Raw genomic sequence first — 22,707 nt, forward strand, 5'->3', positions numbered from 1 at the left:
CTTTGTACCCTTTTCCTTTACTTAAGAGTTCCATTTCTTCTTCCATCCTGCAGATCCTTACTTCACCAAGTACCAGACAATTAACACTAGATATACTCTAAAATGTAACCCCTTCCCCAAGGTATTTGCTTATTAACCAAGGGTGGGGGGCAGGTGCAAAGTATCTAGATTGAGGAGCCTGTGGTCCATGGCATCATCAAATAGTTAAAGCCGGAAGGTCAAATGAGCTGGAGGTCATGGATGTGACTAAAGCTTTCTGAACCCAGGGTAGAATCAATAACCTTGCCCAAGTGGGGAACAGTGTGCTGGACTGGGCCAACCTCCCTATGTCAAACAGAGACTCCATACATAGAATAAAGCTTTATTTAACAATCTGAAAATATGTTCTTTTGGCTGTAAGTCTTGAAAAATGAGTGGTTAATCCAAGATTTATTTCCTGTTCTCTTTGTATGTGTGGTTGTGTGTATGCATCCATAGATGCTTTTTGCTTATTACAGTCATTTTAGCCCCACTTTATTTAATATGTAAAGTCTTATTATATAACAGTGCTAAAATATGAATTAAATATTCCCTGAGTCTAACCATTTCTTCTCCCAAGCCTGCCTGCCTCCTTCCCTCCCCCAAGACTGCTCCTCAGCCTCCATTAATGTTAGGTCTTTAGAGACAATCACTAACCACTTTGAGAAACTAGAAATGAATGTTAGATCTTAAGTCTCTATGACTTATATACCCTCTAGCTGAAGAGTTTCTCTGGAGAGGTACATATGTGGGAGGTCTTGGCAGTTGCTCTTCACAGTTATGCACTTTGATTTGTAGATACCTGGAAAGTAAACATGATTGCATTAGATGCTCACCTGTCCTCCCACCAACCACTCAAGGAAGGTAAAAATTCAATTTGCTTCTATCAAACTATATTTCATGTCATGCACTATTGAGGGAAGTGAAGCTGGTTGTTGGGATTATTGTCAAAACTTTTTGCAGATATTGGTCATTGCATCTGTCTTCATCTCTTTATGAAATTCACAGGAGAAATTTCCTTTTCATCTTAGTAGCAGGAGTTGTTTAAAGGAATGGTGTTATGAACTGGGTGAACTGATCAGATTTTTATCTTCTTGGATGTATAAAAAGTCTGGAACCAATTTTGTGATCCATCCTTACTAAGTTTATTTCATAGAATGCATTTTCTATTTGCATAATTCATCGCTCCATTTTATGTCACTGTCATTATTTCTGAGTTACTTTGCTATATTTTATGTGTGTGTATGTATTTGTCTTTTTGTATTTAACTTTTTGAAATAAGTTCAGAAAAACTAGATAAGTACTTGGAATATAGGGCTATGGTGAGAGGTCAAGAGGTTCAAGGCCAAGTGTTGGGAAATGGACACCCCAAACCCACAATGTCCCGGTTTACTCTTGGTTCTCCTGTTCCCATCTGCTTGACTTTGCTCTAAGGATATTGTTCACTGCTGGGTTCCCCTAGCAGCCATGGTGAAGATTCTAATCTGTAGTCAAATTTCTGTCCACTCCCAGTGACCAATCTTACCACCCATTGTGGTCTCTGTATCTGTCCACCTTACCTCTTCTTGACACTCAGGTGCTGCGACGTTACTGTCTTCTGGAACCACAGAGGCATGAATCTGGAGACCTTGGCTCTGTAAAAAGAAGAGTTCTGCCAGTGAGAGGTGGCCCAGCCTCCCCAGCCTCTCAGCTTAGGGGGTCTTCTGTGCCTTCCGCTCTACAGGGTCATAGACAATATAAAGGGTGAACATACAATGTTGGTTCACTACAGCCTGAAGCCTTTACTGCTATCCTCTTTCATAAGTCACAAAACCAAGATTCAGAGGGTGAAATGACTTGCAGGGACAGGTATCCAGGTCTTTGGGCTCCAAAGTGGTTTCCATAATCAGACACTATAATTTGTGTGACATGCATCAGTATGTATGTCTGTGTGGGAGTCTGTGAGGATATAAATATAGGTCTTAAGAACACTACCTACCACTTTTAGACTGTCCTCAAGAATACACTGCAGTTAACACACTGAGATGATCCAAGCCTAGGGCAGCTAGGAGAGGCCAGTGCGACAGTGGTTTCTTTGGGAAAAGTTCTAGGTTCTGCAGTAGGAACCCAAGTGTGAAAAGCTCTGTCTAGGACAGCGGTTCTCAACCTTTTTAATGCCGCGGCCCTTTAATATAGTTCCTCATGTTGTGGTGGTCCCAACCATAAAATGATTTTCGTTGCTACTTCATAACTGTAATTCTGCTACTGTTATGAATCGTAATGTAAATACCTGTGTTTTCTGACGGTCTTAGGCGACCCTGATAGCAATTCTCAACCTGTGGGTCGAGACTGCTGTAGAGCCTCTTTAAAAAGGTTGAGAAACACTGGTCTAGGAGCTGCTAAGCCAGGAGAAGACCTTGGAACTCTACAATTAAGAATTAATTTGTTTTTAATTGAAATTTAATTCACACACCATAACATTCACCCTTTTAAAGTAGAACCAATTTCTATCAGTATGCAGCTACTTGAAATGTTCTGATTTTTCCTTCTAGGAAATTGTTCCTTATTCTCTCCTTTGATTTCAGGCCAGGCATTACCTGAAAGGTAATACTTCTTCCCAGAAAGTTATCATCCTCTCACAGGTATTTTAAATGCTAATCAAGAACAAATTTTCTCATAGTGATCTTTTTAAATTGTGATCCATTTTATATGTGATATGTCCATAAGTCTGCTTGAGAGAAAATATGATTTATGATGTTTCTGCAAGGGAAGTAAACAGATCGAGTAGGATAAAGGCTTCAGAGGATTGATGTCACTGATAGGCTAGGACCTAAGATGCTCTAACTGCTTAATTCCATAGGAAAAATACGTTTCCTTAGTTGATGACCAAAGCAGTCCCACAGGAAAGGCTGTGAGTAAACACTATAATTCTGAAAAAACAAAACAATGACCCTATAATTCTCAAACATGAGGTCGCCTCAGGGGAAAGGAGGTTGTGTCCTGTACCTCTTTCCAAAGGAGAACAATGTTATTAGCCTGTTCCTCAATATGGACAGCAGCATCTTGATTCCCCATAATCTCCCTTTCAATAAGCTTACTCCAAGAATGAAAATTTGTTCTATTAGTCATCAGAGCCAAACAGCTCACATTATTGCTGCCTCCACGCTAAAGTCATATATTATAAAGTCAAATGTAAATTAATTTTGGATTTTCCATATTGTTGAGTTCCTCTTCCCAGTGCAGAAATGTCAGAAGTGGCTAAACTTGCTTAGAAATCCCACAATTACCCTGTGCTTCTTCACTATCCATACGCCCCACATCCCTGTCAATCAGCACAGGGACCTCACACCAGAAACCAGCCAAGAGAAAGTTTTACATCTCGCTCTTCAATACCTCATGTGAATCAAGTCTCAGGGCATAATAAATGTTGATGACTTACCTCAGGGGAGTCAGCCAAGATATTTTTCTCCTCTTTGTCTTCCATCTTACTTCCCTTGTCAGATTCTGAAAAAACCTGCAGATCAAAGAGGACAATGTAGAAGGAAGTCCCAAACCTTCTCACCCTGGATACCACCCTGGTACCCGTTGTTCATTCGTTAACTCGTTCTCTGACAGCAGGAGGCTCCCAAGGTATCATGGACAGCTTTCCTTAGGAATGGCAGTGATAGGGCAGTGCGATCTGAGGGGTACCAGAAATCTCACACTCCCAGAGCCACATGGCTCATGCCCTGGCCTCCTACATTGCCCCAATGTCACCTTCTCTGGCCACTCTGTTTAAAATCGCAGTTCAGCCCCAATTCCCTGTGCCTTCCCCTACTTATTTTTTCTCTATATATTTTATCACCACTAATTATAATTTTACTTATTTATTCTGTTTTTGTATTCATCTTCTCCCCTTCTCCACTAGGATATAAGATGCAGGAAGGCAGGGAATTTTATGCTTTGTTCACTGTAATACCCCACTTCCTAGAAAAGTGCCTGGTACATAATAAGGACTCAATAAGTAATTTGAGTAATTGTGGAATGCATGAATGAATGAATCTTGGTACCATATAGTCAGATTCTCACCAAAATCCTCCCTATAATGAACCTGACAGATGATCATATATCTTAGCTTTTAACATCAATGAGGGAGAACTATTTGTCAAAGTGGCCCATCACATTTTGTTGTTTGGAAGCCCCTTGAGTCTCCTTTCATTCATATATATCAATATATATATTGATTTCGGAGAGGAAAGTAGAGGAAGAGAAGCATAGAAACATCAGTGATGAGAGAGAATCAATGATGGGCTGCCTCCTGCACGCCTCCTACTGGGGATTGAGCTGCAACCCGGGCCTGTGCCCTGACGGAATCAACTGTGACCTCCTGGTTCAGGGGTTGATGCTAAACCACTGAACCACACTGGCTGGGTGCCCCTATATTTAAAAAATATTTCTTCCATATCATTTTTTTAACAGAGATAATTGTTAAAAGTTCCCCTTGTATTGATTCAAAATGTACTTAAAAAATCTTTATACATAGAGCCAGGAATCTCAGAATACATCAGGTCTCTCTATGATAGCCTCTGACTGAATAGAATATGACTTGGATTGCTAGATTCTTCACAGACCTGCAAAGGCACTGTTCTCCAAAGGCACTGTCTCTCTATTTTAACACAATCCTTTTCTCATCCACATTCTCATCTTTCAAAAGCCCATCTTTTTTGCTTTCCTTGCTCTCTGAGTTCCTTCTTCTATTTCTTATCAATGAAATGATTCTTTGCCAATTTGGTTGAGGTCTATTTACCACAGTCACAAGTATGACAACTGAAGTGAGACCCTCTTTCCTACCCCCTATTCAAAAAGTTAAAGCTCAGGATGTCGGCTGAAGATTCTTTATCGGAACTTCCCAAACTTGTAGTAAAAAAAGAAAACCAGTAGGAACCTTTCATAATAATATTAGAGATAAGCCCTTTGTAAAAGACAAATACCCTAAGGGTACAGATCACTAAATTAATTGCTCTGGAGATGTGAAACAATCCCCAGAACACACACACAAAAAAAAACCCCAACCAAACAAACAAAACAGATGAAAAACAAAAAGTAGTCAAGAGTATCCTTGAGACTGTAATATGACAAAATCTGATTAACTGTGGAACAACCTGGCCAGAGTAAAGATGATCTACACTACAGGGAGGGTATAAAAGAGAATAGAGACTGTATCAGCTGCACTCTCACCTGAGGGATCGCCGAGGTGGGGGAAGTACAAAGATCTGGGTTCAGACTGGCGGCGTTATCCTTTTCCCCGTCCTCAGGAGTTCTTACTGGCTTCTGTGGTGGCTGTGGCTCGAGAGAAACCTCCAAAGTGGCCCCGGCCCCCAAGGAGGCCCTGGGGCTGGTGGGTGAGCCCTGCTCAGAGGCTGCAGGACTGGAGGCTGCGTTCCCCGAGGAGGTTCTCGCTCTGGGTGGAGGCGGCCTGTTAGGGGGTGCTGAGGTCCTCTGGACGGGGGCTCTCTTCTTCGGTTGTTCAGACCCTTCACTGGAGGTTCGGGTTCGGAGGACAACTTCTGGGAGAGATGCAGGCTGTTCTGAAGGGGTTGGGGCTGTGCCTGGGGATGGAGCTGGGGAGCCAGGGAAAACTTCCTCCTGGGACCCGGCACCCTCAGTGGGCTGGGCAGAAGAGGGCGGGGCCTGGGCAGGGCCATTGCAGGCTGGCAGAGGCTCTTCCTCAGAGGAGTTTGCTTCAGCCTCTTTTTTCTCCATTTCCTTTTCCTTTACGGGCTCTTTAGTCTCAGAGTTGTCTTTTCCCTGAGCTGGATCCGATGTTAGCTCTTCTTCACTTGCTGAGATGGAGTCCCTCTCACTTGCCAAGGAAAGTGTAGAGGGACTGGTAGGTGAGGTAGGAGGGCTGGAGACTGCAGATGTTCGAACTGGGGATGAGATGACTAAAGAGCGTCTGCTGTTGCTAAAAAAATGAAGGACATTCAGATTCAGAAGAGAAAAAAAAAAAAAAGGAATTTTTATTAGGTATTTTTAAGTACCCCCAAATAATGATGCATGCTATAGAATAACAGAATAAAATAATTTAAAATGACACTAGAAAGTTTGTATAATTTGCAATAATGCTTATGGAGAGTGTAAAAGGCTATATCAAAATCTCAATTATTTAAAAATATATAAAGAAAAGGAAACCAGCAAGTAACAAAAACATACTAACAAAGTATTTTCTCTGGGGAAAAGATTCATGGACGATATGCAGTTGATCTTTATGGATTCTGCATTTGCAAATTCACCGACTCCCTAAAATTTACTTGTTACCCAAAATCAATACTTGTGATGCTTTCATGGTCATCCATAGACATATGCAAGTTGTGAAAAATCAGTGCCTGACAACACTTTCTCAGCTGAGGTCAACAAGGAAACGTGCTACCTTCTTGTTTCACCTCTCACATTGTAACCACGTCCTTTTGCCATATTTTTCACACTGCAGTGCTTTTGTTAACGGTTTTTCCGTTTAAAACGGGCTCCAAGTGAAGTGCCAAAGTGCTAAGAGCAAAAGGACTGTGATGTGCCTTACAGAGAAAATATGTATGTTATAAGCTTTGTTCAGACATGAGTTATATAATTCTGTGGGCCGAGTTCAATGTTAATGAATCAACAACATATATTAAATAATCTGTCTTTAAACAGAAACATACAGAAGACAAGGTTATGTATTGATCAGTTGATGAAAATGTTGGGACCAGGGGCTCACAGAAGCCTAACCATGTGTTTCCTCTGGGAGCAGTGGTTCAGTGTTCACTAATTTAGTGCTTATGGTGACTTTATAGAACTTAATCACCATAAGTAAAAAATTTAACTGTAACACGTATCATGTAGGCTGGATACTGTGTTAAGTGCTGCTACAGCCAGCATTAGCTTAACTCCTCACCTCCTGAAGTGCCTCCTATGTACTGTACACCAAGTGATCAAGCAACTCACAAGTATCTCCATGACAGGTGTCAACTATGTGCTATGCCCTGACACAGGATGGGCTATGGGGATAGGAAGAGGAAAAGAAAGTTCCTTCTAAGGGAGTTTCTGATATAACATAAGCTGAGTGATATAGGTTCTCTCTAGCACTCCAATTCTAGAGGACAGTAGGTGAAGGCCCAAGACACAGCAAGAGACACCAGATTTCCCTACAAGGTTCTGAGACATCTTGATGTAGGTAATCCTAAGTCTTAGATGAATGAACAATTAGAGAGGACTATGGTTTTCAATATTGGAAAGATAATTTTTTTATCAAAAGGGATTTCTCATAGGAAGTCTACATTGGCTCTTTCGTGATTCTTTTTAATAGTTTGTAACTAATGGCTAAATGAGAAGTTCAAGCAACAGTTGTGAGCCCTATTCTTTTTCAAATCTCAAGCTCAATTTTATCACCTCTTTAAAGCCTTCTCCAGCTGGCTGTACATTGGCAATTACTTATCTCTCTTGCACTCCTACCAGTCTCATTAGGCACTTTGCATGTGTGAAAGTTTAAATTGTTCCTTATCTCCGTATGCACATTTTCTGTCCTTTCAACTTTTTGTAAATCACTTCAGGGAAATAACAAATCGCTGTGTCTTTGGATCCCTAATTCTCAGCATAAAACTTGACCAGAGAAGGAACGTAATCAGACTTCCTGAATAAAGGCTTCCAAATAAGAAACTGATCACATTCTGCGGGACCAGTGAATTGCTTATACTTACCAGCATAAAGAATGTATGATGGCAATTGACACCATAAAATAAAAGAGAAAAAAAGTGGAAAATCAATCCATAACAGATTGAGAAAGAATATTTGCAATGCATATCATTAAATAATTAATATCCAGAATATTTTTTAACCCCCCAAAAGTTCATATAACTAAAATATTTTTCAAAGGGTATAGAGCTCAGCTGGTGTGGCTCAGTGGTTGAGCATTGATCCATGAACCAATAGGCCCCAGGTTTGATTCCTGGTCAGGGCAAATGCTCGGGTTACAGCTCAATCTCCAGTAGGGGCCGTGCAGGAGGCAGCCAGTCAATAATTCTCTCATCATTAATGTTTCTACCTCTTTCTCCCTCTCCCTTTCTCTCTCTTTAAAATAAATAAATAAATAAAAATAAATAAATTAAAAAATCAATATAAATGGTAAACAATCCAAATGAAAAATCTGAAAAAAGGATAAACAGGAGACTTACAGAACAGGAATCTTAAATGGCTAATAATATGAAAAGATGTTCAAGCTCATTAGCAACTGTGGAGATCTGAATTAAAACTGCAAGAAAAGTGTATTTCATACCCAGAGGTTGAAAATTAAGTATGACAATGTTACATATGGCAAGAAAATGGAGCAATGGGGACTTTTATTTCCTCTAAAGAACAATTTGGCAATGGCAGTATCTAGTAAGGCTGTAGAAGCCCAAATGCACAGACTCTGTGGCTCAGCAGTGCCACTCCCTGTACACACCTTAAGGAAACTCCTGATAATATTCACAAGGAGAAATGTAAAATGTGTTCACTGTAACATTATTTGTAATAGCAAAAACAATTCAAATACTCATTATCAGGAGGAGAGATAAATTGTGAATAGCCATACAACAGCATCCATAACAGTATGGAAAGAACAGAGCTAGCAAGATGTAACAACAAGAATAAATAAATCTCACAAACAATACTCAAAACAAAACAAGTTTCAAAAAATACAGCATACTTCTACTTATATGGTTTCAAAACATGCAAAACAATATTTTCTGTGTGTATGTGTGTGTAAAATAAAAGAAAAAGAATGCAGGGGGATAATAAATACTAAATTTAAGATAGTGATTACCTTTGGTGGAAAATGAGTGGGGAAGGGATACTGGGAACTTCAGTTATATAAATAACTAGAGGCCTGGTGTATGAAATTCTCATGGGCAGGGTCTCTAGGCCTGGCTGGTGATTGGGGCAATTGAGGCCTCCCAGCTGCTGGCGTGGGCCTTCCTTCGTTCCGGGCCACCCCTGGTGGTCAGTGTACATCATAGCCAGTGATAGAACTCATGGTCTCCCAGTCAAAACTCCCATGGGGACACTTTGCATATTAACCTTTTTATATATAGATAGTTGTTTTCTTAAGTTTGGTGGTAGGGATGTGGCTATTTGTTTCTTACTTTTTTTTTTACTACAGTTATAGCTGAAATATTTCATAACAGGTAAAAGAATTTATATAGGGGTATAACCACAGACAATATCATGCACATTAGCACACAGGAATGGCCAGGATTTGGGATGGAAGACGAGACTGTTGAATATGTTCACATACCGGACAAGTGAAACAGGAAAGAGTCTCAGAAATTGCTCACCTTGATAGTCCTTTCACCACAAAGACTTTGTTGGAATGTTGCTTCTCCAGTTTGCTCATCACTTCGTAGAGATTGTGATTCAGCTAGAGCCAGCAAGAGAGAAGGAGATGCTAGCCAGATGGAACCTGAGACTGGCATATCCCTTCTCCACTTTCTTTCAGACAGCTTCCCCAAATAAAACCTTCCCACCCTTCACTTCTTTGGCAGGTCCTGTCTCACCACCCCTTTTTCCTTGACTTCCTTCTTAAGTACTGCCCCTTCCACCAGACTGGCAGCTTTCAAGTCTGGGTCCTTGATGTTTGAGATTCTAGCTTCTCAATTGATCCAAGGAATGAAAACTCACTGTAATATTAACTAGGCAAATCACAATTTAGCCAAAATAACTGTGGAGGGGAACATGTACGCATGTGGGTGTGAATGTATTATAGTTGATGATAGTGAGTCTTGGAATCCCAGGACTAGAAAAGACCCCATGAGGTCAGGTTCTGTGTATTCCAGTCACTGAGTAGGATTGGCCCTATTCAAGACAGTGAACTACCAGAGAAACTGACTCGTGCTTAAACACTGTCCTCTTGGTTCTGTAGCAATCAAGGATAGATATTTCACAACTTAGTTCCCCATTTCAGCTGTTCCTTCCGTAGGCCTAACCTCCTTTATTCATCTGAAGTTCAAGTTTCAATCCTATTATTCACTTAACGGAGATGGAAAGGACCCTCTGATACGTGTATATACATGATTTAATATGGTCAACACAGTTAATTAAGTGCTTTTGTTTTATCATGAGAAAAAGGTAAAAATCTGTAGTGCTGATATGGATACTTAATGATTATATGAATTAGGACTACTTTCATATTTACTAGAAAAATCCACTGAGATGTCTAAATTGACCACCTATGTCTCACCTTGCTCATCTCCCTGTAGAAGACGTCCTTCAAGTTGGAAATGTTTTGAAAGATGGTCACATAACAGCCAATACGACTATTGGGTCAAAACAACAAACATACAGGTGAAGGGTAGGTAAAGAAAGTTTTTTTTTTTTTAAACACAAGGTAGGAGCTTGAGCCAAAACCAGCCACCTCCAAGGATACTCAGAGAAAAGCACCCACATCCTAAGACTCAGGATGTTCTAGGATCTGATTCATCAGAGCCAGCCCAGGAGCACACTTGACTCTCAGGAGTGTGACGGCCAGAGGAGACAGCCCAGGCTGACACCAAAGTGTAACAGATCTCAAGCTGCACGGAGTTATCCGATTCAGGCTCTTTAGGTATTGAAGCAGACGTTACAGTGCTTTGAAGCATTTTTAAAGAGCTATATAAATAAAAGGACATACCAAAAAAGGGGAAAATATTATATGCAAATTAAAAAATAAATATAGGGCCATACAATTATATTAAGTATTCTTTTTCGTTATGCAATATTGAACTTCTATGAAGCTATATGTACATTAATGGAATTCTACTGGAAATGAATTGGGAAAATTTACATTTCAAGAAACTATTAAATTTCACTTCTATTTAAATTAAGTCACACGTTTTAGAATACATGTAGTTATTAAAAAGATTCCATCACATGTAAACTAATATTAAATGACAATATGAAATACAATTGTTGCAACTGTATTAAAGCATAGCTTATACAGTGAAAAGAAAATAGGATACAAATAGAATTCTTGCTCAGATTCCTCTTCCAGTGTCAAAAATTTACATCTAAAGCACTTTTACCTACTGTGAAGCACAGACATCTTCATTAATGGAAATAATCATCCCATGATTCATCTACGTAACTCTTGATGGTCACAAACCACGCTTGTTTAAAACAATACATCATTGTGGCATGAAACCAGATACTCTTACTATGCATGATGACAGCACTTTACTTGCAAACTCTCTCCTATTCAGCAAGCATCTTGTTTTCAAAGCTAGAAAAGCTGGCTGGGCAAGAATGGTTATCTCTGTATTGCATATGAAGAAACCAGTGTTTAGCGAGATAATATTGCCTAATGTTACATAGCAAGTTGGTAGGCACGCTGAGGCTACAACCTATTCTTGGATGCTTTTTTCATGAGGTGACAGCACTTTCCAGAATCTTAGTCATTACCTATTATAAAGAACAGGTAGCTCCTCTAGAAGTTCTTGGTTCAGATCTTCAAACACAAGCTGGGCTTTGTTGAACTCTTCATCTGCCTGGTTGGTAAGAGAGACAGGACAGTTCCCCTCAATCCTGACCCCCAGGATAGACGCCGCTGCTTTTATCCTGTCAGGGACGAGGCTTACTTGGAACCATGCCTCTCTTCTCAGACCCCTGCCCGCCCCAGCCTTGACTCTGGCTACCCTTAGAGCATCGGAGTCAAAGGAACAGGGACTTCCTTCGGGACACTGGATGGTGAATTTATCATTTCCTAAATCTACTGTAGCATGATGGGGGAGGCTTTACTAGGCTTTTTAAAATTTTACATATATATTTTACCTTGGCAATCTTGGCCTCATCTTTCTTCTTGGCACTCTGCACCGCCTCCAGGTGGTGCCGGGCACTGTCATAGTCCACGAGTTTCCGGCCCCGCTTGGCAATTCTTTCCTAACCCAGAATCACGAGAAAAAACCTTGATATTCTTCAGTGGCCAGGAAGTAGGAACAGAGCATCAGACAGAGAGGCAAGACTCCTGGGTCCTATTATCAAATTTCAAGTTCTAATATGGTTTTGTACCCAAGGCATCGTCCTTATTTGGAAAGAATGGGAATTTTCAGGGGGAAACAAAGGGCAATCCAACACTTGGAAGCCTGCATTAAAAATGAACATTTCCTACAAACTCAACTATAAACTAGTTCAGCCTCTGAGATAAGTGGTCTTGAGAATCCTATGAAATTGAAAGGCAGGAGTTTTGGATTTTATGCCCAACACTGCCATCTGTTAGCCTTGTGACCTAGGGCAAGGTCCATCTCCTTTGAAGCTTCAATAGCCTCATTTGTCTTTTGGTGTTATTTTAAAGATCAAATGTGAAATATAAAGTGCTTTGAAAATCCTAAAGCACAATAAAAATATGACCACTGAGAGAGAGTCTCCTCAATCTCATGTCTCATTCTTTCAATCACAGAATTTGAAAGGATCTTAGCAGTTATTTGGTCCATGCTTCTATGCAATACATGAACTATCTCTACAATATCTAAATTAAGAAGTAGTTCAACTGCTGTTTGAACAGAGAATAGACAATCCACTATCTTATAGTATACTAGAGACCTGGTGCACAAAATTCGTGCACTGGGGGGGAGGAAATAGTGGGTCAGCCCAGCCTGTACCCTCTCCAATCTGGGACCCCTTGAGGGATGTCCAACTGCCCGTTTAGACCTGATCCCGGTGGGATGTGGCCTAGACTGGCAAGTGGACATCCTTCTCACTATCCAGGACTGCTGGCTCCCAACTGCTCGCCTGCCTGCCTTCCTTCGTGATTGTCCCTAACTGCTTCTGCCTGCCAGCCTGATGACCCCTAACCACTCCCATGCCAGCCTGATTGATGTCTAACTGCTCTCCTGCCAGCCTGTTTGCCCTCATCTTCCCTCCTCTGCCGGCCTGGTCACCTCTAACTACCCTCCCCTGCAAGGCTGATTGGCCTCAACTGCCCTCCCTTGCAGGCCTGGTGCCTCACAACTGCTTTTCCCTGCTGGCCATATTGTGGTGGCCATCTTGTGTCCACATGGGGGCAGGATCTTTGACCACATGGGAGCAGCCATCTTGTGTGTTGGAATGATGGTCAATCTGCATATTACTCTTTTATTAGATAGGATAGAGGCCTGGTGCATGGGAGAAGCCAGCTGGTTTGCCCTGAAGGGTGTCCCAGATCAGGGTGGGGGTTCCCTTGGGGCATGGGGTGGCCTGGGGGAGGGTCCTGTGGTGGTTTGCAGGCTGGCCATGCCCCCTGGCACTCAAGCAGAGGCCCTGGTATCTGGAATTTATTTACTTTCCACAATTGAAACTTTTTAGCCTGGAGCAGAGCCAAGCTTTCTGCTTGCTCCGTGGCCGCCATTTCTGTTTGGATTTGTTTATCTTCTACAATTGAAACTTTGTATCCTTGAGTGGAGGCCTGGGCCAGCCAGGGTGTGTGAAAAGCTTGGCTTTCTCTGTTGCCAGAGAAACCCAAGCCTCCCTCTTACTCTCTGTGGTGGCAGCCATCTTAGTTGGGGTTAATTTGCATACTCACTCTGATTGGCTTGTGGGCATAGCAGAGTGGTGGTTAATTTGCATATTACTTTTATTAGGTAGGATTCCATTTTACTTCGTTTTGGGAAAGCTCTAACTATGGGAAAATTAAAGCTCCCTCTCATTTCTTCCTATTAATCTAAAATCAGTGCCTGACAGACTAGGTCAGTGTTTTTCAACCTTTTTTGGGCAAAGGCACACTTGTTTCATGAAAAAAATCACGAGGCACACCACCATTAGAAAATGTTAAAAAATTTAACTCTGTGCCTATATTGACTATATATAAAGTAATTCTCTTGAATAGGAATCAAACATCTCGCGGCACACTAGTGTGCCGCGGAACAGCGGTTGAAAAACGCTGGACTAGGTGATATGAATTGAATGAATCCTAATTCTGCTTTCTAGAACTGTTTAGAACAGGTTCACTTACTTTTTAAATGAACAGACTTTCTAATATTTGCAGATAACTATTATGACTCCTTCTGCTTCTCTACAGTAACATCTTTTAGTCTCATTAGCTGTTTCAAACAACTAAAAGGGATGTTCTCACTTGGATCTAGTTTAAAATCAGTCCAAATCTAGTTCACTGAAATCTAAGTCTAAACATAACCTCCACCCTACCTTTAACTCTCCATCTTAACCTCCTGACTAACCCTCATTTAATCCTTCTCCTAACCTATTCAACTGTGTTCCTAACCACAGGCTCTAACTCTACTTATAAGTTTAACCTAATATGGTCTCTTATATGGGCCACTCATAACTCATCCTTGATTCTGTGAATCGAGTGAGTACCTTAACTTCACCAAACTGGGCTACATAGTTTTCCATGGTCCTCAAAGCCTGGTCAGCTAGTTTCTCTTCATAGTCTTCCCAAAGGAGATCATTATTCTGTGGGACAGAGGCAAAAGGGAGTTGTGAGGGCTCCACTTCTCAACAACTGCATACCAGAAATATCCAAAGTCTTCCTGCAACAGACTTCCTTGTTTGAGCACTGGGAAGAATCAGGTGAAGAAACAGCCCTTCCCCAAGGAACTGCCCTATAAGAGGTTAGACATACATTCAGGGATTAAAAATGGGAATAGATGGTCAGAGTATTGGACTCTAGTGCTTTAAGGATAGGTAAGTTTGGGAGTAAATAATTACATGAAGTTAGGTTTCATGAAACCTTCCATAAGGTTTTAAAGAGGGGAAGAGGGTTAAAAAGAGTCCACAGATTAGGGAAAACTTGTTTTTACCTTCATAGTTGCAGTTTTTTCTTCTACATGTGACTGAGACTATACAAATGAACAGTGTGAATGGGCTCTTGCCCTTGACTGAAATCGAACCCGAGGCCATTCAGTCCGCAGGCCGATGCTCTATCTAATGAGCCAAACTGGCTAAGGCTGGCTCCTTTGTTTTCCTATTTACTTGATGGAGACATTGAGGCGATGCTGAAATGAGGGCAGGAGTGAGTTGGGAAGAGCTGTTAAGCCCAGAACACTTACCCCTATAATGGCCTTCAGCTCCTCATGACCGTCCCACTCAGTGCTGTAGATCTCCTGCAGGGTTTCTGACACTCTCTTTGAGCTTTCATGCATTACTGAAAGGAGAGAGCTCATAAAGTTTCCCAAAAGTAGTTTGGAATAATCATACGGGTGACAGGCATATCAGGGGGATAAACTGAGAAGCTTTGGGTTATCAGTGAGGGAAACTGGCTGGGGCTGGGATAGAAAAAGTTTCTCTTCTTTGGCCCACCAAGTTCCAGGAGTCAGAGGCATACAGGTTGGGTTTTTCCCCATCCCCAAACCTGATAGAGCTGTATAAAAGCCTCTGGATTTTCTCAGTGCTACAATACCCACCTTTGACTGCACTAAGGAAGTTCTTCAGCTCCTTGTATAGCTTGAGACCCTCTGCCTGAAAGAGAGAAACGCCTTTAGTGACTAAAGAGATATGTTTGGAAAGATGCTGCAGATGTCAAAGTATAAAAGTAGCTTAAAAGCAGAGATCAATCCTGGAACTACTTCTAAAATTTGCAAATGTAAATTAGCTTTTACTCTCTTCACCAAGAAGCTGTAGGCTGTCTCTTTGGGGCAATTTTTAAGTTGGTTTGTCTTCTTTCCTGTTCTTCCTTCCAGTGGACAAGTGCCTGTACCCAAGTTTCTTTGTTGAAATTCAGTGATCATCTGGCTTATGTCTTCCTCTCTGTGTAAACTGCTCCCATCTTCTGTGGACACCAGACCCTCTTCCTTCTCTGCTCCCTCACACAGGCATTCTTCTCCTCCCCTAATGTCTTTTTCTGCCTTGGCCCACTTTATCCTTCCCTTCCATCAGCCACTGCTTTATACTTTTCTTCCAAGGAGCCTCATCCTTGACTCTCTTGTTCCAACTCCAGGGTCCTCACTTATAGTTCTATCTATCTGCCTGATCCGACCTTTGCTCCTGAATTCTCACTTTGTCTGAATTCTCACTTTGTATGCTAGGACTCCCAAGCACAGAGTAGGTCTCTTCCCTCTAAAATAGAAGGGAGGAAGGAGATGAAGGTATCATTTAGGTTTGGCAATTCAACTCTCAACTGATGAGCTACTTTTGTTGTAGCTCTGACAAATGTTCACTTAGCCTCTGCTTCTTGAGGCAACCAGAAACTCACATAACCTTTTGTTGAGGATGAACTTCATTTTAAAATAGCTCTATCAGAACTTTTGCCTGCTGGCCTTACGTTGGCCTTCTGTCCTCTTGGCAGATATACTTTCTCTTGCATATATGTTTAAAGAGATGTTTCACATGCCCTGTACCAAGTCTTTTTCACAGGCTTCCTCAATTGTTCCTTCTGTGTGAACTCCAGCTTTTAGGAGTTAGATACGAAGGGAGTCTGAGACCAGACCACTGACATTTTAGAGCCTGACTTTAGAAGTATGGGACTGGACTAAAATGGCAGCTAACTTTAAAGGGCCAGGCCCATGGGTCAGAAGAGTGATCCTCCTACCAGTTCAGGTGATGAAGTATCTGAGCTAAGATGCATTATTCAGTACATACTTGTGAACTAGTTCATTTGTTTTATTTGCTTGTGCTCATTACTGGGTAGGCTATTGAGCATGCCAAACATATAAAAAATTTATAGAAAACTGGAAAATTCTATCTAACAACTTAAATTAAAATTTTGTGTACAACTTTGAAGGAAAGACCATTGTTGCTTAATTTTAGCAGAAAATCTAGATCTACTCAGTCAAATAAAGAAAACTGGACTAATTGTTTCATTTATCTTCTTCCCTCTGGAGCTCTCTTCTAAGCCAGTCCAAACTTTTCTCCTTATTTCAGGTTAATAGTCCTCCTCAAGGGGCTAAATATCAGGCTCAAGGGACATGGAAACAAAGATAGTCTCAAGGTAGTCTAACGCCCTGTCAGAGAGGGGCAAGAACTGGGATTGTGTAGTGTGTCATAGCAAATGAGAATAAAGACAGCATTAGAGAAATGACCAAAAAAAGAGTCAGATGCTACAGAGTGGTTAGAATGCAGGAAGAATCTGTAAAAGTTATTGGACTTGGTAATGGGAGGTCACTGTTGACCGTGAGAACGTGTTTCAATAGCATTATGGAGACAAATTTGGTATGTTAAAAAAAATTCAAGCACTCAGCACTCACCAGAAAGGAGTCTCACTTCCTCCTTGCTTTGTCATTAAGTCTAACATGTTAAATATACATAATATTTGTTTAAAAATCTTTATTGTTGAAAGTATGTCAACAATATGTCCCCCTTTTCCTCCTATTGACCCTTGCTAGCCCACCCCCACCCCTACCCCTACCCTAGGCTTTCATCACCCTAATGTCTGTGTCCATGAGTTATGCATATATGCATATGAGTTATTTGATCTCTTCTCACCCACCAACCATAATACCTTTTAAACATGGCTATGGTAGGTCGGTATAAGTTTGAGAGTTCTGCAAATGTGATAACCCAGGTTTTAAAAAATTCTGAAAGAGTTTTACGAATTATAGAAATTAACAAGAATTTAAATTTATTTTTTTTTAAAGAAAACAACTCTGACTCAACTCTTTACTTAACCGTGAAGATTTGGTCTGAAAAATACAGATGTGAGGAACAAAAGCTGGTAAACTATCTTACAAAATTTCTATAAATAAAATTCTTAATTTTTATCCCATTGGATATTATATGGCCTGAAAAACCAGGTCAATAATCAGGCTACCATGTATGATTGTGCAGGTTGTATGCACACTGTTCAGTACTAGGGGGAACTATTTATACCATAGTCCGTAAAATGTGAATGCCTTCTGCCCTCCATCACACCTCACAAAAGTCCAAATTCATTTTTGTGTTTTAGAATCAAGCCTCCTCAAAGCTCTTCCTTTACACTCTTGTTCCTTCCTTTGAGGAGATGTAGTAGTAGTAGTAGGATGCGGGGTGGCGAAAAGCACTGAATGTCGTTAAAACAATTATTGTCTAAAGTTTTACATATGTCTTCTTTTCCAATTGACACCCTCCTCCCCCAGTCACTCCCCAGCCATTCCCACCTCAGGCAAGCCCCCACCGCAAGCCCCTACCGCCCCAGTGCCTGTGCTGAATGCCATTCTATTTCTCTGACCTGTCTTCCCTGAAATGTCTCCAGGCTAAATCAACCCAGGTTCTCACTTGTCTGGGAGTCAAATACTTGTCTCTGCCACCAACGAGCAAGTTATTCTGCTTCTCTGGCTTTAGTTTCCTCATCTGTAAATGCCGGGTAAGGCGATGTCTAGCTCTAAATCTTTGTGTCGTTTCTGTTCTCTGAAGCCCTGTCCAATTCTTGGCAGCACTATGAACAGTCTGAGTTAGTCCCTCCCATCCCTTATACAAACAGTCCCTGCCCTCAGTTAATGAACCACTCACTCTGCAAGCTTCTGCTAGGCACTCAGGTAGGTAAATAGAGCTATGTTCTATGGGAGAAGGGGGAGTGAGGATAAAGAAGGCCCCAGTCCTGGGGTTCCCTACTTGCTGGAGAAAACCAAGTTTCTCTTGGACCAGAGAAACCCACACATTCAGCAAAATAAGGAAACAGCATGACTAGCCCTGAGCAAGTGCTGACAGTTTGATCTAAGGGAAGTCCACAAGGGGGAAAATAAAGCTAGATTGTTTGATTGGATTTTAAAGGCATTAAAGGATTTAGAAGCAGCTCTCACTACCAGAAATAAGGTGTTAAAGTACTGCTTGGGAAAAATAATTCTTCCTATATAATATGTTTTGGAGAGAGGGAAAAGAGGGAAGCAAGTAGAGTACTCAAAGAAAAATTACCTATGGAAATTTGATTAGGAACGTAGGCAAGTGCAAGGCCTTGAAATCAAGTTGGAAAGTTTGGGAGTGATATTTATTTATTAACAAAAAGTTTACCTACAAGTTGACTATGGATGAGGAAAAGGGCACATGACCAACTGGTCCAACTTCTGGAATACTTAACTTTCAATCTCTGGCCTTGTCCGTTTTCCTCCTGTTCGTCTTAGCCACCCCAGGTCCAGCCTCAGACCTGACTGTATGATCACTCTCTTTCTTCGTAAACTGTGAGAGCCTAGAGGGCAGGTATGTTTCTTATCTGTGAAATCCCAGCATCCAGCCCAGTACCCGCATGCAGCAGGCACTCATGAAATAAATGTTAAATGAACTTTCCAAGCATGTTCAAACACGAGTTACTATAGGTGCAGCATTCTCTCAGGAGAAAGGGGTTTCCTTGTTCCTAATCTAACTCCATTTCATTTCTCAAAAATATTCCCCCATCAAGTGACATTTAGCTGGTGGGCTCGCAGAGAGAATTCTGAGGGAATTGTCCCATCAGATACTCTTTTTCTTCTTGATGATCCCATCTCTTATCCTTTCTGTCCACACATCTGCCATTGCAACACCATCTTACAAGGTAGAGAAAGGACTGAGTGACAGAATGGGCCAAGAGTTGGAAACCTTTCAAAGTGGGTGTCACCTTACTGATTCCTGGCTTTTTACCCTGGAGTAGAAAGTAGAACAATAACTGGAGTTGAGAAGAGGCCCAGGGAGGCCTCCTATTGAGGTACAGGAGAAAAGCACAGGGTTTAATTTTGAATCCTGCAACAATTATGCTATGTTACTTTGATGAAATCATTTCCCTCTCAATCAGATCCTATTTCCCCTCAAAGGAGTTAGACTAGATCAGTGGTTGCCAAATGCTGTTCTCAGACTAGCTGCTACATCGTAATTACTTAGAGAGCTTAAGGTAAAACACAAATTCTCTAGTTAATGATCACCTATGGCTGTTAATATCACATAAAAAAGGAGACAACTATAATGATGTGCCTCCAGCTGGGAGAATAGAACACCTACAGTAATAAATATTCTCGCCACCAACCAAAAGAAACGAAAACAAAAATATGAATCTCATCAAGGCTCTAAATCTAACTATTCATTTTCAGAAAATATAAGTGATAGAGGAACGTGTTAAACATACCATGGGGATTCAATCAGCAAAATTTAGACTATAGGAAAACAATTTAGTATCACCAGCAAATAATCTACAGAGGGATTAGAAACCCACAGATTAAGGGATTTAACTTTAAGAGATTTAAACTTGTCAACCAGTTGCTGATGTAAACAAACTATAAAAAAGACACATTTAAGGGAGTGTGAACACTGACTGGATATTTTATGATAGTAAGAGTTATTGCTAATATTTTTAAATGTCACTAAGATATCTTTTTTTTAACATATGTTTTAGTGGGATAGTCAACATGAACTCTGAAAAGATATTTGTGTGCTGAAACCGGTTTGGCTCAGTGGATAGAGTGTCGGCCTGCAGACTGAAAGGTCCCAGGTTCGATTCCGGTCAAGGGCATGTGCATTGGTTGCAGGCACATCCCTGGTAGGGGGTGTGCAAGAGGCAGCTGCTCAATGTTTCTCTCTCATCGATGTTTCTAGCTTTCTATCTCTCTTCCTTCCTCTCTGTAAAAAATCAATAAAATAGCCGAAACCGGTTTGGCTCAGTGGATAGAGGCCGACTAAAGGGTCCCGGGTTCGATTCCAGTCAAGGGCATGTACCTTGGTTGCGAGCACATCCCCAGTAGGGGGTGTGCAAGAGGCAGCTGATCGATGATTCTCTCTCATCGATGTTTCTAACTCTCTATCCCTCTCTCTTCCTCTCTGTAAGAAATCAATAAAATATATATAAAAAAATAAAATATAAAAAAATAAATTTCTAAAAAAAAGATATTTGTGTTATTCTGTTAAGTGAAAAAGGCAAGTTATAAAGCCATATAAATAGAATAATTTCACTTTTGCAAATCTCTTTTCTTTATAGTGGATATATTTAGAGATCATACACATATATAGCAAAGTAACTGTAAAAATATAAAACAATGTAAAAATAATTATTTTAAATTAATATTTTTATTGATGTACTTTCTGATTTGTTGTGAGTAAATGTTTACAGAAAAATATTTTTAGGTGCAAATAAAATATTTTAGGTGATTGTATATAACTGAATATATATATATATATATATATATATATATATTTATTTATTTATTTTTTCTTAAGAGAGAGTGGAAGGGAGGGAGAGGGAGAAAGAGAGAGGGGGGAGAGAAACATTGATGCAAGAGAGTCATATTGATTGGTTGCCTCCCACGCATGCCCCAACTGGGGGCAGGGAGCGAATCTGCAACCCAGGCACCTGCCCTTGACCAGGAATCCAACCTGAGACCCTTCCGTGCTCAGGCTGACACTCTAACCAGAGAGACACCAGCCAGGTAGGTGATTATATTTTAAGAGTCCTTATCTTTAGAGGTCGATAATGTAATTTTTTAAAAATTTACTTTTATTGTTTAGAGTATTACAAATGTTCCCCATTTTACTCCCTTTGCCCTCGTACACCCGGTTCCCGCCTTACCCCAGACCTTTACCTCACTATTGTCTGTGTCCATGGGCTTTTTTACATATCTATATAATAAAAGCCTAAGCAACCGGTACAGTGGAACGATCAGAATAACCGGTCGCTATGATGTGCACTGACCATCAGGGGGCAGATACTCAACGCAGGAGCTCCCCCTGGTGGTCAGTGCGCTCCCATAAAAGGAGCACCGCTCAGCCAGAAGCTGGGCTCATGGCTGGTGAGTGCAGCAGCAGAGGTGGGAGCCTCTCTCGCCTCCATGGCAGCGCATGTCATAGTGACTGGTTGTTCTGCCATTTGGTCAATTTGCATATTACCCTTTTATTATATAGGATAACTTGACTAACTGATGTTAAACAATAAAATTTTGGCTATGCCCTAGCTGGTTTGGCTCAGTAGATACAGTGTCAGCCTGTGGACTGAAGGGTCACAGGTTCAATTCCAGTAAAGTGCACATGTGGCCCTGATCCCTAGTGGGGAGCATGAAGGAGGTAATCAATCAATGATTCTCTCTCATCATTGATGCTTCTATCTCTATCTCCCTCTTCCTTCCTCTCTGAAATCAATAAAAATATATTTAAAAAATATTTTGACTGTTTTTTGTCCCTGGTTCCTGTGAAGTAAATTTCAAATATTTCGGATTTCCTGAGTGATAGGAGTGGTTTTATTATTATTATTATTATTATTATTATTATTAATTATTTTATTTTATTTTATTTTTTTTAACATATATTTTATTGATTTTTTACAGAGAGGAAGGAAGAGAGATAGAGAGCTAGAAATGTCAATGAGAGAGAAACATCGACCAGCTGCCTCTTGCACACCCCCTGCCGGGGATGTGCCCGCAACCAATGTACATGCCATTGGCTGGAATCGAACCTGGGACCTTTCAATGGTAGAGCCAAACCAGTTTCAGCTGTTTTTATTATTAATGGTGGGCCTCTCAGATGGTAGCAGTTCAGGCTGGAAAGATGAACCATGAATTAGAGGGTTAGTGCTCTGTGACAAGTGACATCAGCCCAGGGTAGGAGAGGGACACAGAGATTTAAGTTCAATCACATGGCCAATGATTCACTATGCAATGAAATCACAATAAAAACTGTATAGACACCCGAAGCTCAGGTGAGATTCTTTGGTTGGTAATTCTAAATCTGTTTGTTGGAAGGGAGATATATCTTATGGATACAGAAGCTTCATCATTGAAGACCTCACCATGTGTCTTCATTTGGCTGGTCTTGACTTGTATTCTTTATAACAACATTGTAATTATACATAGAACACTTTCATAAGTTCTGTGAATCATTCTAGCAAATTATGGAAGC

The 22,707-nt window shown here is 40.8% G+C and overlaps 1 protein-coding gene across 1 annotated transcript in view; it reads right to left on the bottom strand.

Moving 5' to 3' along the window:
- Positions 1-345: 345 nt before the first annotated feature.
- The window catches only part of BIN2 (bridging integrator 2), a 29,689-nt gene continuing 7,327 nt past the window's right edge, over positions 346-22,707 (bottom strand). The window contains exons 3-13 of the mRNA XM_036455903.2: positions 15,354-15,408; positions 15,000-15,094; positions 14,308-14,403; positions 11,791-11,898; positions 11,422-11,507; positions 10,226-10,301; positions 9,324-9,406; positions 5,215-5,941; positions 3,437-3,511; positions 1,578-1,652; positions 346-820 (exon numbers count right to left, since the gene is read on the bottom strand). Of these exons, the coding sequence (XP_036311796.1) occupies positions 797-820; positions 1,578-1,652; positions 3,437-3,511; positions 5,215-5,941; positions 9,324-9,406; positions 10,226-10,301; positions 11,422-11,507; positions 11,791-11,898; positions 14,308-14,403; positions 15,000-15,094; positions 15,354-15,408 (1,500 nt within the window). The 3' untranslated portion in view covers positions 346-796. The remainder of the gene's footprint in view (positions 821-1,577; positions 1,653-3,436; positions 3,512-5,214; positions 5,942-9,323; positions 9,407-10,225; positions 10,302-11,421; positions 11,508-11,790; positions 11,899-14,307; positions 14,404-14,999; positions 15,095-15,353; positions 15,409-22,707) is intronic.

This window comes from Pipistrellus kuhlii, unplaced genomic scaffold (assembly GCF_014108245.1).
Source record: "Pipistrellus kuhlii isolate mPipKuh1 unplaced genomic scaffold, mPipKuh1.p scaffold_m20_p_3, whole genome shotgun sequence".
NCBI classification, from domain to species: Eukaryota; Metazoa; Chordata; class Mammalia; order Chiroptera; family Vespertilionidae; genus Pipistrellus; species Pipistrellus kuhlii.